This window comes from Meles meles, chromosome 6 (assembly GCF_922984935.1).
Source record: "Meles meles chromosome 6, mMelMel3.1 paternal haplotype, whole genome shotgun sequence".
NCBI classification, from domain to species: domain Eukaryota; kingdom Metazoa; phylum Chordata; class Mammalia; order Carnivora; family Mustelidae; genus Meles; species Meles meles.
The window spans coordinates 135,549,033-135,563,472 of record NC_060071.1 but is presented as its reverse complement, the minus strand read 5'-3'; the positions used below and the strand labels follow the sequence as shown (position 1 = coordinate 135,563,472).

Genomic DNA, 14,440 nt, shown 5'->3' with positions numbered 1-14,440 from the left:
TGACATTTTTTGAAGTGGAAGCTCATTGTGACTAGATAGAGCCTACGTGGGAAGGGGTGACAGGAGAGGAGATATGGAAGTAGATTGGAGCCTGATTGTAGAGGACTGACATGTTTAAATTTATCCTGTAGATAACAGACAGCCACTGGAGTTTTTTGAGCCAGGAGAGCAGTAAGATTATTATTATTTGCTTTCATTTTTATCATGATATGCCCCCAAATTGGTAAGACGGAATTACAATAAAGGGAGTACTGTACAGCGTGACCAGAAGTAACTAAAATCCTGCAGGAGCCAACCTGACATCAAGTGTCTGTTGTTGGGGCAGTTCATAGTTTGTCTCTATCTGACAGATTTGATGTCTTAGAAATTCTGATAGCCATATGGAGCACGGACTGCAGCGGGGAGAGACTAGTCCTAGGGAAATGAATGGGGAGGTAAGAAGTATGTAGCGATAATATAGACTTAGCAATCCCGCTTCTAGCTATTTACCCAAGAAAAGTAACACATGTTCACACAAATACCTGTACGTGAAGGTTTAGAGCAGCTTTATGCATAATCATCAAAAATCGGAAGCAAGCCAGCTGTCCATGAACTGTTGAATGGACGAATAGGTTGTGGTATATCCATAACATGGAATAAAAGGAATGGACTACACTGTTGAAATGCAGTAATGTCGATAAATCTCAGAAGCACAATGCTGAGTGAAAGGAGCCACTCTCAAAGGCTAATACCGTAGGATTTCATTTATTTGACTTTCTGGAAACGGCAGAGATCAGATCAATGATTGCTGGTGGGACGGGGAGTGAGAATTGACTCTAAGGGGGCATGGGGAGTGTTTGATAGAATTGTCCTTTATCTTAATTGTGGTGATGGTTAAGTGACCATATACATTTGTGTAAACTCATCAGACTACAATTGAAAAGGGTTTTGTTGCATGTGAATTGTACAATAATTTTATTGTCTCGTTTTAAAACAAGAAACATTAACAGGTGGATGAATCTCAGAAAGGCTAAACGAAAGAGCCAGACTCGAGAGAGTACATACGGGATGCTCCCGTTTATAAGACTTTGTGGAATGGACAAAATGAATCTATGGTGAAAGAAAGAAGATTAGTGATTATCTGGGGGTATGATGAGGGGAAGCAAGGTATTTACCAGGAAGGGGCATGAGGGATCTTTCTGGGATGATGGAAATGTTCTCTCTGGGTTGAGATGAGTGTGGATTACATGGATGTATCCAATTATCATGCGTGATCAAATTGTACACTCAAGATCTGTCCCTTTCATTATATATGAATTGTATGTCAAAAGGAATTTATATGACTGGATTAAAGAGAGAGAAGAGATCTGGTAATGTGTAGGATTTGGGACATGGTGAAGAGAGTGTTTCTAGCTTTGGCGACTGGCAGATGGCGTTACCATTTTCCAGGGTGAAGAATAATGGGAATCCAAACAGGTTTGGGGGAAAGATAACAAGTTATGTTCTGTTGAGGTTGAGTACTCATGGGATATCCTAGTGAAGTTATCTAGAAGGCGATTGGAGTTATGGATTTGGTGTCCCCAGAGACACTTGACTAAAGATAGAGATTTGAATGTCATCATCCGAATATTAATTGCAGCCATGAGAATACATGAGATCACCTAAGAAGAGAAGTAGAATTGAGAAGGAAAGAGCCCTGAGGATGCCACCCTGAGCAAACCTACCAGTGAATAGCTGGGCAGAAGAGAAGGAGTGAAAGGAGGAGAATCAGAAGAGAGCAGTGGCCTGGAACCAAGGGAGAAGAAAGTTCAATAAGTAAGGGGTGGTCAACAGTTTCAGAGGTTTGGGCTTCACAGTAAGGTGGTCTTTGGTGATCGCAGTGAGAACAGTCACTGACTTAGAGAATGGGAGCAGAAGCAGATCCCTACGGGCTGGGGAATGGAATAGGCTGTAAGAAGGTTAAGGCAGCTAAGTGTAGATCGCTTTTATAGGAAGCTGCATTCAAGAAATAGGGAGAAAAGGGCACCAGTGTGTAGGAGAGGTGGTGCCAGGCTTCACCTCACCTAGTCACTAGAATATTTTCAAGTTTGTTTTGATTTGACTGGGGGCTGAAGGAAATACATCTCATGAAAGAAAATTTTCCTAAGTAAACATTGTTGAACAAGGTGGGAGCAACAGCCCTTTGAAAATACTTGCTCTTCTGTTGTGATGAGGACAAGAGAGAGGAACAAAGAAAGTAGCTCTCAGAGCGGGAAAAACCTAGTTTGTCTGCACCCTTTAATGACAGGAACACTGCTATATCTCATCCCAGATTACCAGGTTTTCGAAATTCTAGACACTGGCAAAACACACAGTATTGAAGGTGAAGTTTAATATTCCCAGTGCACCCTCCTTTTTACCTTTTAAAATCTTAAATGTCCATGAAAAAGACCAGTCATAAGTTAAAAGGGTCATTATAAGGACTTTGTAGCCTGTCAAGGGCCCAAATTATTTTTCTGAAGCTGAGTTGATTATTTTAAGAGATAAACCTGATACAAATGCTACTTTTTCATACCATCTACTATTTCCCACCCCCCAGACCCCCTCCAGTCCCAGTCTCTATTTGCTCTGGGTTGTAATGCTGTCCCAAACTTAGCCCACCTTTAGATGGTAGTAGATCTAAGCCTTGTGCGCGTACAGGTACAGTCAGAGCCAAAACTGATTTTGAGATTGTTAAGCACTGACTGGTTTCATTCACCTGAGTAAAAATGCAGTTGTTACTGTAAAGGGCATTTTCTCTCTTTGGGTTCTTTTTTGTTTGTTTGTTTATTTACAGCATAACAGTGTTCATTGTTTTGGCATCACACCCAGTGCTCCATGCAGTACGTGCCCTCCCTATTACCCACCACCTGGTTCCTCAACCTCCCCCCCCCCCCCCCCCCCGCCCCTTCAAAACCCTCTGGTTGTTTTTCAGAGTCCATAGTCTCTCATGGTTCATCTCCCCTTCCGGTTTCCCTCAACTCCCTCTCCTCTCCATCTCCCCATGTCCTCCATGTTATTTGTTATGCTTCACAAATAAGTGAGACCATATGATACTTGACTCTCTCTGCTTGACTTATTTCGCTCAGCATAATTTCTTCCAGTCAGTCCCGTCCATGTTGCTACAAAAGTTGGGTATTCATCCTTTCTGATGGAGGCATAATACTCCATTGTGTATATGGACCACATCTTCCTTATCCATTCATCCGTTGAAGGGCATCTTGGTTCTTTCCACAGTTTGGCGACCGTAGCCATTGCCGCAATAAACATTGGGGTACAGATGGCCCTTCTTTTCACTACATCTGTATCTTTGGGGTAAATACCCAGCAGTGCAATTGCAGGGTCATAGGGAAGCTCTATTCTTAATTTCTTCAGGAATCTCCACACTGTTCTCCAAAGTGGCTGCACTAACTTGCATTCCCACCAACAGTGTAAGAGGGTTCCCCTTTCTCCACATCCTCTCCAACACACGTTGTTTCCTGTCTTGTTAATTTTGGCCATTCTAACTGGTGTAAGGTGGTATCTCAATGTGGTTTTAATTTGAATCTCCCTGATGGCTAGTGATGATGAACATTTTTTCATGTGTCTGATAGCCATTTGTATGTCTTCTTTGGAGAAGTGTCTGTTCATATCTTCTGCCCATTTTTTGATATGATTATCTGTTTTGTGTGTGTTGAGTTTGAGAAGTTCTTTATAGATCCTGGATATCAACCTTTTGTCTGTACTGTCATTTGCAAATATCTTCTCCCATTCCGTGGGTTGCCTTTTTGTTTTGTTGACTGTTTCCTTTGCTGTGCAGAAGCTTTTGATCTTGATGAAGTCCCAAAAGTTCATTTTCGCTTTTGTTTCGCTTCTGTCTCCTTTGGAGACAGATCTTGAAAGAAGTTGCTGTGGCTGATATCGAAGAGGTTACTGCCTATGTTCTCCTCTAGGATTCTGATGGATTCCTGTCTCACGTTGAGGTCTTTTATCCATTTCAAGTTTATCTTTGTGTACGGTGTAAGAGAATGGTCGAGTTTCATTCTTCTACATATCGCTGTCCAGTTTTCCCAGCACCATTTATTGAAGAGACTGTCTTTTTTCCATTGATATTTTTTCCTGTTTTGTCGAAGATTATTTCACCATAGAGTTGAGGGTTCATATCTGGGCTCTCCACTCTGTTCCACTGGTCTATGTGTCTGTTTTTATGCCAGTACCACGCTGTCTTGGTGATCACAGCTTTGTAATAAAGCTTGAAATCGGGTAACGTGATGCCGCCAGTTTTGTTTTTGTTTTTCAACATTTCCTTAGCAATTCGGGGTCTCTTCTGATTCCATACAAATTTTAGGATTATTTGCTCCAGCTCTTTGAAAAATACCGGTGGAATTTTGATTGGAATGGCATTAAAAGTATAGATTGCTCTAGGCAGTATAGACATTTTAACAATGTTTATTCTTCCAATCCAAGAGCATGGAACAGTCCTCCATCTTTTTGTGTCTTCTTCAATTTCTTTCATGAGTGTTCTGTAGTTCCTCGAGTACAGGTCCTTTACCTCTTTGGTTAGGTTTATTCCCAGGTAGCTTATATTTTTTTCCTTCCTAGAATGTTAGTTCTCAGACTTTCAACTGAGATACTTGGAATTTGCCTCTTAATTTGGGAAATAGTCCATGTGTTGGCTGTTTAATGCAAGGTGTTTAAATAATGGGGCTCATGGGTTGTCATTCTGATTTCAGCTTGTCTCCATTTGTGGTTGGTTCTGCAAATCTGGCCATTCTGTGCATCAGGCATTATTCTTACCCTGTTCCTCATACTGTTACTATTAATAATATTACTACTTTATCAAATAGTTGAATCCCATGTAATCCTGCTTGTGTAATGTTAACATGAGCTTATAGATTTAGCAATTAAGTTTTTCTTTTTAAATGCCTTATCGAGCACCATATCACAAAAGATTTTTCTTTCCCATTAAAAGGGGAATATTCTGTAGGACGACTGAAGATTAGGTAAAATATTTAAGAAGAATGTACTGGCCATAAAAATTATGAATTTTTTACCGACAAGAGATAGGAGCTTTCTTTTCTTTACATTTTGAAGTACCAATAATTGGTTGTTGTGTAGTTACATGAAGGAAAATCCCACCTCAGACTCTCTTTTGGTTTGAGATTCGTTTTGCAAATTAAATTGAATCCTGAATAAGTACCATGGAAGCAAATTCATTCATGACAGCTCTTCCTGTGAGAAAAACTTGAATATGATTGTCTAATCAGTGTTGCATAAATAGGAATTTTGGGTTTAGCGTTACTATGCATACAGTACTGACAGGTGGTGGTTAATAGAGAAAAATGAAAGGAGAAGAGAAATGATGTCCCCACGTGCCACAGTGAATAAATGGTAGAGTCATTGAGATTTCCCTTCTAGGATTCTTGGTCCCATATCAGACTTCCTGTTCAAAAGACAGTCTTGGGCGCCATCTTTCTAGAAACTTACACTTACTTTTCTGTGTTCTTGAGAGGATTAAGAAATGGGAGAAGCCTTCTTGAAGTAAAGACATTTGTTTCAAAATGAGTTTCTGGAAGATCCATGGTTGTGTTCCATAGGTGTGAGCTGTGGCCTGTGACCTCTGGTTGAACTGTAAGGAAGCTCATCTTTTCTCTTGGAAAGAAGATGTAGACAGTTTATTTGAGGGACACGGAGTGGGAAGTTTTGGAGAATGAGTGGGACTTCTGAAAGTCAGATGTATTTGATGTGTGTATCCCAAAGAGGAGAGGGTCTCGTTAATGATGAGAGTAAAGGTTGCCAGCTGAGGTTCCAAAGTTAGCGTCATATTATCCCTGCATCCTGGGAGAAAAGCCCGCTCATGTTTTTGGTTTACTCTTTACAACAGTTGAGGAATTAGGGAAGAGAATCAGTAAAGAAACCATGAATAAGGAAACCAGAAACCATGGAAATTTGGTCTCTGGCTCCTTCCCTTTTTCAGTGATATTAGTGGTGCAGGATGGCTTGTCACAGTCCTGCTCTGGCTGCCACGGGTTCCCTCCTTTCTTTCTGTCTTTCTATATTGGGCCATTGTACTTTATTTTCCATCTCCAAAGGGAAATTGAAACCATAGGAGAGGGGAAGAATAAATATATTTTACACTTAAATATCTTCTTGACCTAAGCTGCAAAACCAAGATAGTGGTTTAGGAAAATGTAGTGGAAGGGCCCAGGGAGATTCCTTCAGGAGATTTCTCTGTTTCGGAATATGATGGGACAATCCAGAACAAACCCAAAGTAGTTTTGATGTTGGATGCCTTTGTGGCATTGTGGCATTCCCATTCCCAACTTTTTTTTTTTTTTTTTTTTAACCCATATGCACAGAATCGTGCTTGCCAACTTTTAGAGGTCAGGTCACTTTCTGTGTAGAACTCAGGAATGTCAATAGAGTGGATGATAAAAGCAGTGGAATTGTATAACATTATCTCATGATCTCTAGAACTTGATTAATTTATTTGGAACTGGAAAGATTCTCTGCTTCTAATTCCACTCATTACTTATACTCCCCAAATTTCTAGGCCTCTGGTGGGAGTTGATTGGATTGAGTCTTTCAGATTTTTGTTCAGTTGTAACATAGAAAATGATCTTGCATGTTATGTTGTATTTCTAGAACTCTATGGCTTTGATGTGCTCATAGATTCTACTCTGAAACCATGGTTGTTGGAAGTAAATCTCTCCCCTTCTTTGGCCTGGTAAGTAGTCTCTTCCATCAACTGGAAAAGGACAAACCTTCAATGAATAGCACTAAAAAAACTTTTTTAAAAAAGTCGTTTCTCTTGGTGCTAGATTTTTTTTACCCTAGTTATTAGATAGAAATGACTAGAATTTCTAAATTTGAGGGATTTGTGACGTGCGGTTAACCTCCAGATGGTAACCGTGCATCCCTATCTTACTAGTCAATTTGCGATCTGATAACTGTCTTCTTGAGCGTCTAAGGGATGCTTCTTGTGTTCATTTTTATTTCCAGTTCTCTCTCTTTCTGTCTTTTAACTTTGTAGGTGTTCTGCCAAGGCTAAAGAAATACACGAGATATTGTATTTCCTTTATTACTAAAGGTTTGTACAGGTTCAAATCCACATATACTGTAAGGTATAGAGCTGGGCCTAGGGTAATATAAATAATGTTTGGTCCTTTTACCCTTTCTGTATTCCGGTATGCATCTAAGATTAGAGTCTAGAAACTTCAAAACAATCTTAAAATTTTTAAACCTCTATCGTTTAGAAGAAGGAAAGAAACATATTTTTTCAATACCAGAGAAGATTGTGCTTCTATCTGCAGCTGTAGCCAGAGTCTCTATTAGCCATACACTTCTCTAAACAGCTAGAGAACCCTAGAGATTTATGCTACAGACCACCCAGCAGCTGCATGTTTAAGGATGAAAAATGTTGGCAAAATGCCAAGTCATCAAATCCAGACAGATTAACTACTTCGTGGGGTGGGAGTTCGGCTTCAACCCAGCAGTAAGGTATAGAACTAGCTATCACAGAGATGCTTCTGATGTTGGACTACTCTTTTGTAAAGTCAGCTCTTAGCACATTGCCCAGCCAGGTGCATCCTCTGATGTTAGAGATCCCCGGAATGATGCACTGGTCCAGCAGCCAAAGTAATCCGGTTCATGGAAGAACACCTCAACACCAAAGCCGACATGGCAGTCACTGGCACAGGGAGCGTCCAGCTTTCAATTCATGTTTGTGTTTCCATGTGGGTTCCTGCTGCATCATCTGGTGATATTTTGGTCTAACTTGTATTTTTTTTGCCCTCATTTGCAAGCCTGAAAGCTTAAGAGGATCGATTTAGAACAGAAAATGAAGCCTTAAAAAATGTACAAAGATGACCAGAGTTTCCTCTCTTGCATGTGAATATGATTTGACTATTGTAGCAGTAAAAAATAATTTGAAGGATGGACACACTTATAAAAGAGCATATGAAAGACCCAAGCCTCTAAAATCCGCAGTGCTAATGATGCAGTGTTCTTGTACATGGTTTGAATTGCACGAGACCTTCTGGAATAAAAAGATTGCATGTCAGGGAATCAACTTGGGTGCTGGACCTGCCCAACAGAGGATGAGTTTAGCAGTGGGCTTTTATTTCAAGTATTTTTGCCCAGATTTCTTTTTCTTTTTCCATGGGTTTGGTATGCTTGATGTGTTGCTTCTCATCGACATTTGGAAGCTCTGCTATATTGAGGCCCATTAGGGGTAGCTCTTCTGTTAATCTCTAACATTATCGATTGGTCTTTCTTTCTCTCTTCTATTAGCGATGCACCTCTGGATCTAAAGATTAAAGCCAGTATGATTTCAGATATGTTCACTGTTGTAGGTGAGTAGTGGTGTTTTCTGAAGACTCACATAAAAGTTAACCAGAGCATCCATTTTGTTGGGCTTTCTAGGTGTTGCCAATTGGCAGTTCCTAAGCCATGCTGAGTGTTTTGTACTGAGAAATTATATTTTCAGGCAAGTATTTATATGTTTTTACTCCCCCTGGCTCCATCCTGTCCTGAGGCTGAACCACAACTAGGGCTGAGACCTAATTCCTAGGGCACAGGAATTACGAGCTGAGGAAGAGCCTTAACCAAAGGTCTGCAGAAAGTCTATTTTTCTCCAAGCTGGGAGAGAGCAACTGACTGAAGAAGCTTTGTTACGAAGGAGAGTGGCTCTGTTTCCGCTAGGCGGTCTCCACTGGTGTCAACATGATCCCCCCTTAATAGTTATAACTGAAGGAAGCCCAAGGAAGAAATCCCTTTGTTAACAGATAAACCAAAAACTTTGAAATGGAGATGGGCAGTCAGGTGGGTTTATTGTGGGTTTGTTGTTGTTCCCTAAGTACTCTACTAAGGCATGACAAAACACATTTGAAATGAACTAGTACTTGGTGGACAGCGAATGCTGTGAAACTTAGCCACTCTAGTCTCCCTGGATGGGAGTCTGCTTCTTTTTAGGAAGCAGGTGAAGTGAGCGCACACCTAATTGCTTAAACTGTAGATAATCTAAGAAGCCCACTTTGCCAGGAGACCATCTTCAGCTGTTCTAGGAGTAGATCTTTTAAGATTTTATGTATTTATTTGAGAGAGATCACAAGTAGGCAGAGAGGCAGGGGAGGGGGTTGCAGCGCGGGGGGGCGGGAAGCAAGCTCCCTGCTGAGCCGAGAGCCTGATGTGGGGCCTGATCCCAGGACCCTGGGATCATGACTGGAGCTGAAGGCAGAGGCTTTAACCCACTAAGCCACCCGGTTCCCCAGGAGTAGATCTTGTAACAGGACAGGACCCCTCAGCTGCTCTTGGGTTCTCCCAGTAAAAACAACATTATTTTCCAGTCACCCTCTAGGAGGCTGCTTTAAAATAATTTGTTTTTTATAAACAACTGTGTATTTTTAAATGGTGATTTACACTTTTACTCTGAAGTTCATCAAAAATCCACATCTCTTTTTCAATCCGAATCAGCTCCCCAGCAAGGAAGGTTGATTTATCTGCATATTTTCCATTCTCGTGCTGTCCAGTTTTGGTGGTTTGAAGTTCAAGTGGAGTGTGTGTCTGAGAGAGCCATGCCTAATCCTTCCGAGGATAGATCTCTAATATTTATGACTGTGAAACTGACTTTGTATATCTAAAGAAAAGGTACAGCTAACCCTGCTAATTTCTTAGAAAATAGTAGGTTTTAATGTTTGCCATTCCCCATTCAGGATTTGTGTGCCAGGATCCTGCCCAGAGGGCATCAACCCGGCCAATTTATCCCACCTTTGAGTCTTCCAGGCGAAACCCTTTCCAGAAACCTCAGGTAAGCAAATTCAGCAGCAGGGAGCCCAAAGAGGCTTACTGGAAAGTGGTAGCTGATGTAAATGAGTGAGCTGAAGCATTACAGATATGACGTCACTGAGAGCAGGAGAATTTGGGGATCATTCCAGACAGGAGGCAGTTACATTCAGCTGTGGCTGATAACATATGTTTTCATTGCTTTCAAACCAATTTACTGCTTTTTGTTTTTCTTTTCTTTTGCCTTTTTTCATTATCTGTCCTTTTTTCTTTTTCTCTTTAAGAATCACCTGCTTTTTCCCCAAATTGATATGCTCATAAACAAGGCACAGAGAGGGAGCCGACAAATTCCTAGTCGTTACTCTGCTATATTCTTTCTGATCTTCAGGCTAGCTTTGTGAAGAAGATGCTCGTTGAAAGAACATCTTCTCTACAGGTGCTCAGTGATCATGAGGTATTAACTGAGGTTCAGTGAAATCAAGGCCTACGGAATCCTGTGCGTGTCTGAAACGTCACTTGATCAAGCGTTGCTCCCGTCTTTGTGTCCTCTGCATCTGTGTTCCAGTTAAACCGATCAGCTCATTGTTCTGCCTGCTCGGTCCATCATCTAATCCATCCCTGCCTGTCTAGACCGGGCTAGTTTCCACTGTGTTCTTTGCCTTTGACATTTGTTCTTAGCTAAAAGGTCCATCTTCCTCCTTTCTTCTCATCTGGATTGATGACCTTGCCTGCTCAGAAGTCTCAAGATCATTTCCTATTAAATCCATCCCATTCCGTCATGACTCCAGTGCATGGTTTTGGCATTCATTGATTTGTTGCTTTGAAATTGTCCAGTGTTCCTCTGCTAGACTGTAAACTCTTTGAAGGCAGAAATAGCTGCTGCTTCCCCCTGCCTCCCCTTTCCCTTTAGCTGCTGCTTCCCCCTGCCTCCCCTTTCCCTTTCTTCTCCCATCCATTGACTCCTCCTCCACTTCTCCCTTCTCCTGTCACCACTCGTGCTGCATTTTTTCCTTTAGCTCGCTGGTCTCATTTTGAGTAGTGCTATTTCTGTCTGCCAAGCTCGTCACTCTTACTTACACAGCTGTATTTCTAAGTTTTCATTAGAACAAGGTCTGCAAACTCTACTGCCTAGAGGGGTTGCAGGCAGACAATGAGAATGGGTAAGAGGGCCGGGTACAGTACAGCTGGGAGGAAGGGATGCAGCTGTGCTGGACTGGAGCCTGTGCCCCATATTAAAAAGGGGCAGCTGTTTTGCTGATGTACTCTAACTGATCGTTGCCGTGCATGAGTGTGGGACACGTGTCGTCAGAACCTTCCTACTGTCAAGAGAAATGAGAAGTCTTATTTTAAAATACTGCCAACTGGCCCAGTTAAAGAAAAAATACTTTGCAGACCAAACGCAACATGTCTTTGAGCTAGATGCACTCTGTGACCACCTGCTCTAGGGTCGTCCCCTTTAGCAATAGAGTTGCGACATGGGGCAGGGTGTACTGGATTTTAAGGGGTATTGTTATCTTGGATTAGAAAGAAAACCAGGCAGCAGGGTTGTTCTTGATCAGTACATCATCACAGCTCAAAAGGTTTTCTTTAATTTTTTAATAAGAAAAAGTAGAGGATTGCCCTAGGTGTACTAGCAAAACTGAATTTAGGCCATCACATTCCTCTGCAGGTAGTTTCCTGCGGTGTCTGTGGCAGAGCCACAGGATTGTGTGTAAAGGGTGTGAATGTTTCTGTGTAGCTTTCACAAGGGTTCCTGCCAAATTTTACTCTAAGGGCTAGCTGTATGTCAACCTTGGATGAATTGACCCCTTTTCTTAGCCTGCCTCTCAGCGTTTATTGGCTGCTCTTTGCAAATCATAGAGAATCTGTCCACCATTTGATTTGCTAACTGGTAGGTCATGGCATGACTTCTTCATCCATAAGGAGCCCATAGGACACTTTTTTTTAAAGGGTAAAAAAACTGTAGATTAGTTCTATGTACTCTGGAACAAATTTATCAGGTGGAATAGGTGGCTTCAGGATGTGACAGTAGGATTTTGCTTTCCTGCTGAGAAGACGAAACTGGGATAAGTACACTGTAGGAGAAAGTGGTGTGAAGCATAATAAATGCTCTGGTCTTACAAGCACAAAGTGTAGGGCTCTTGCTTTTGCTTTCTGCTTGGAGATCATCTTCTCCTTTGTGAGATCATAGACATCATAGAGTTGGAAAACCTCACTATGGTAGGAGAAGATAAGGCTTTATTCCATTTTTCTATCTTTTGTAGCGTCCAGTGTCTGCACAGTGTCAGTCCTCAGATGCCAAACTGGTAAGTTCTGGGTCATTTGGAGACTTCATTCAGATTCTGATTTCCAGTCCCCAAATGGAAAGCCTTTTAGCTTTGCTCTTTCACAGTCTGTGTTTGATGCACTTACTTTTTGAACTTTAATAACATAGAGTTTAAGTGAAAATGAATGCACAGAGGTCTTTCCAGATATAGAAACAAGAGTAGAGGCTGCAGGAATTTATGAATCCTCTTTTCCTGATAGTGATCGTGCTGTGAAGGAGGCAGTTGGATTTAAATGACGAACGGAATTTAGAGGCATATCTATCGCTTTGACCAGAATATTCCAGGAAGGAAATATAGTTCACAGACACCCTTTCTTTTCTTCAGATGTCTTATGAAAGGTACTATTGTCAGTAGCTTCATATTGGAAACATTTTCACATTGGGTATTGGGCTGCATTTGATTGTACATATTTCTTATACAGAGCGATTTGCAGTTTTATGAATCATGGAACCTTTGCCCTAATCAATGTCTGAGATGCTACCTTTAAAAATAAACTCAACGGGCGTCTGGGTGGCTCAATTATTAAGCCTCTGCCTTCAGCTCAGGTCATGATCCCAGGGTCTTGGGATCAAGCCCTGCATTGGGCTCCCCGCTCAGCAGGAGGCCTGTTTCTCTCTCTCCCCTGCTTGTGTTCCCTCTCTTGCCGTCTCTCTCTTTCTCTGTCAGATAAATAAAATCTTCAAAAACAATAAATAAAAATAAAAAGAAACTAAAAATATTTAATCTCCAACTCCTAATGAACAGTATTTGTCCTCCTCCTGCCCTTGTTAGCATATTTGAGATTAACTGTCATTTTCTTCTATGAAGATCTTTGTTTTCTTTTAAACATCTCGTCGAAGTGGCGGTAGCGGTGATGGTGCCGCTCCTGCTGGCTGATACTCCGAAATGAGGGCTGTAGCTGTGCCCGACATAAGTGTGCCCCTGCAACTAGTAGTTAGTTCTTTAGCGAGAAGCTCCAGGATTTTTATTTTGGCCGCGGTACTCACTCAGTACTCTCTGATACAGTGACCGGACAGCTCGGGAGCTTGAGTCGTAACTCCCGCAGCTACTGGTTTTGACAAAGCGCTTTATATGGTTTATATGAGTCCAAGAAGTGGAAAAAAAAAAAGCTTATTGGTTGTGTTGTCTAGCGTTTGGTCACTGGCTGATGTGGTTCCGTAGGTGTTTAGTTGGTAGAGTTCGAAATGCTGTAATGTTTAGTGTTTTATGTTTAGGGAGAACCTAGGTGTGCTAGCTACTTTCTGTGCCAAACAGAAAACAAAACAAAACAAAACAAAAACAACCACAAAAAAGCCCCAGAGCTGTTGACTTCCAAGAGCTTACCTTCTGAATACCTTTTAGGGATATCTACTCTTCAGGAGAACTTGAAAAAATCCTTAATTCATAGCCTTCTGAATTTGATTCCAAAGAAGTGTCTTTGCTGTGTAATTCTAATCTTAACTTCCCTTCTCCCATTTTAATTTTCTCATGTCTGTCGAGCTCTACTTGCCAGAATGGCCATAGACTGTGATAGCCTGTGGCCGAGCAAGGCCTCTCCCTCATGGCTGTGTAATTGAACACTGCTCCAGTGACACAAAGTCTTTCTAGCTTTATTCAGCCAACTTGATACATGTGGAATTCTTTGACTTCTTGTTCTTTGCAGTGTTCAGAGTCACCGACTTTGTGTGAATGAAGCGTTCTCAACCCCATGGTAGTTTTGTCCGAGCTAAGTTAGAAACGAAAACAAGTTCTCTGCTCTGGCCATGGACACTGTGTCAAGCTTTCTTCTTCTGTTGCTGTCAGATTGTGCAGTCACAGTTCTTTGCCTGTTGTCTGTTCCTTTTTAGTCCATTGTTTCTTTCTACATTTCTTCCTTCCCTTGAATGCTTCTAGTTCAGATTTCCCACTCATCAGAAATCACTTTTCAGGGTCCCCAGGCAGGTGACATAGTTTCGTGGAAAACACACAGACAGATAGCTCCCGGTTCAGATTTGTTCTGCCACTAAGTAACTAGCTGTTAGACTTCGGGCAAGGTCCCTTGTGTCTCTGAGGCTCACTATCCACGTCTGTCCAATGAAGATAATACATATATGGAGATACAGTGTGAAAGAAACGATAAAGCACAGGTAAAAATTTGGGCTAGTTCTGGACACATAGTTTACATTGGACACATAGCCTCCTTTACACTTCTGGGTCCTGTTGATTTTCCTTTTACCCATTTGTTAGCGGCATTGGGAGTTATTTCGATATTCATATCTGTAGCCATTCTTTTCACATTTCTGTCATCTACAAATGCAGATTAATTACTCTATTATCTTCTTATTTATCCATCCTCCCAGCCATCAGTGAAGATTCTAAGTAATGCTCAATCAGTA

The 14,440-nt window shown here is 41.4% G+C and overlaps 1 protein-coding gene across 18 annotated transcripts in view; it reads left to right on the top strand.

The window, feature by feature from the left end:
* The window catches only part of TTLL5 (tubulin tyrosine ligase like 5), a 284,906-nt gene that overhangs the window by 61,530 nt on the left and 208,936 nt on the right, over positions 1-14,440 (top strand). For 15 of the 18 annotated variants that reach the window (XR_006818747.1, XR_006818746.1, XR_006818744.1 and 12 more), the window contains exons 13-16: positions 6,622-6,703; positions 8,269-8,330; positions 9,690-9,784; positions 12,024-12,065. Coding sequence is in view for 14 of the 18 variants with exons in the window: in XM_046008989.1 (XP_045864945.1) it covers positions 6,622-6,703; positions 8,269-8,330; positions 9,690-9,784; positions 12,024-12,065 (281 nt within the window). In the remaining 4 variants the exon portion in view is untranslated. The remainder of the gene's footprint in view (positions 1-6,621; positions 6,704-8,268; positions 8,331-9,689; positions 9,785-12,023; positions 12,066-14,440) is intronic. The other 3 variants (XM_046008988.1, XM_046008987.1, XM_046008984.1) reach the window with 1 other exon arrangement.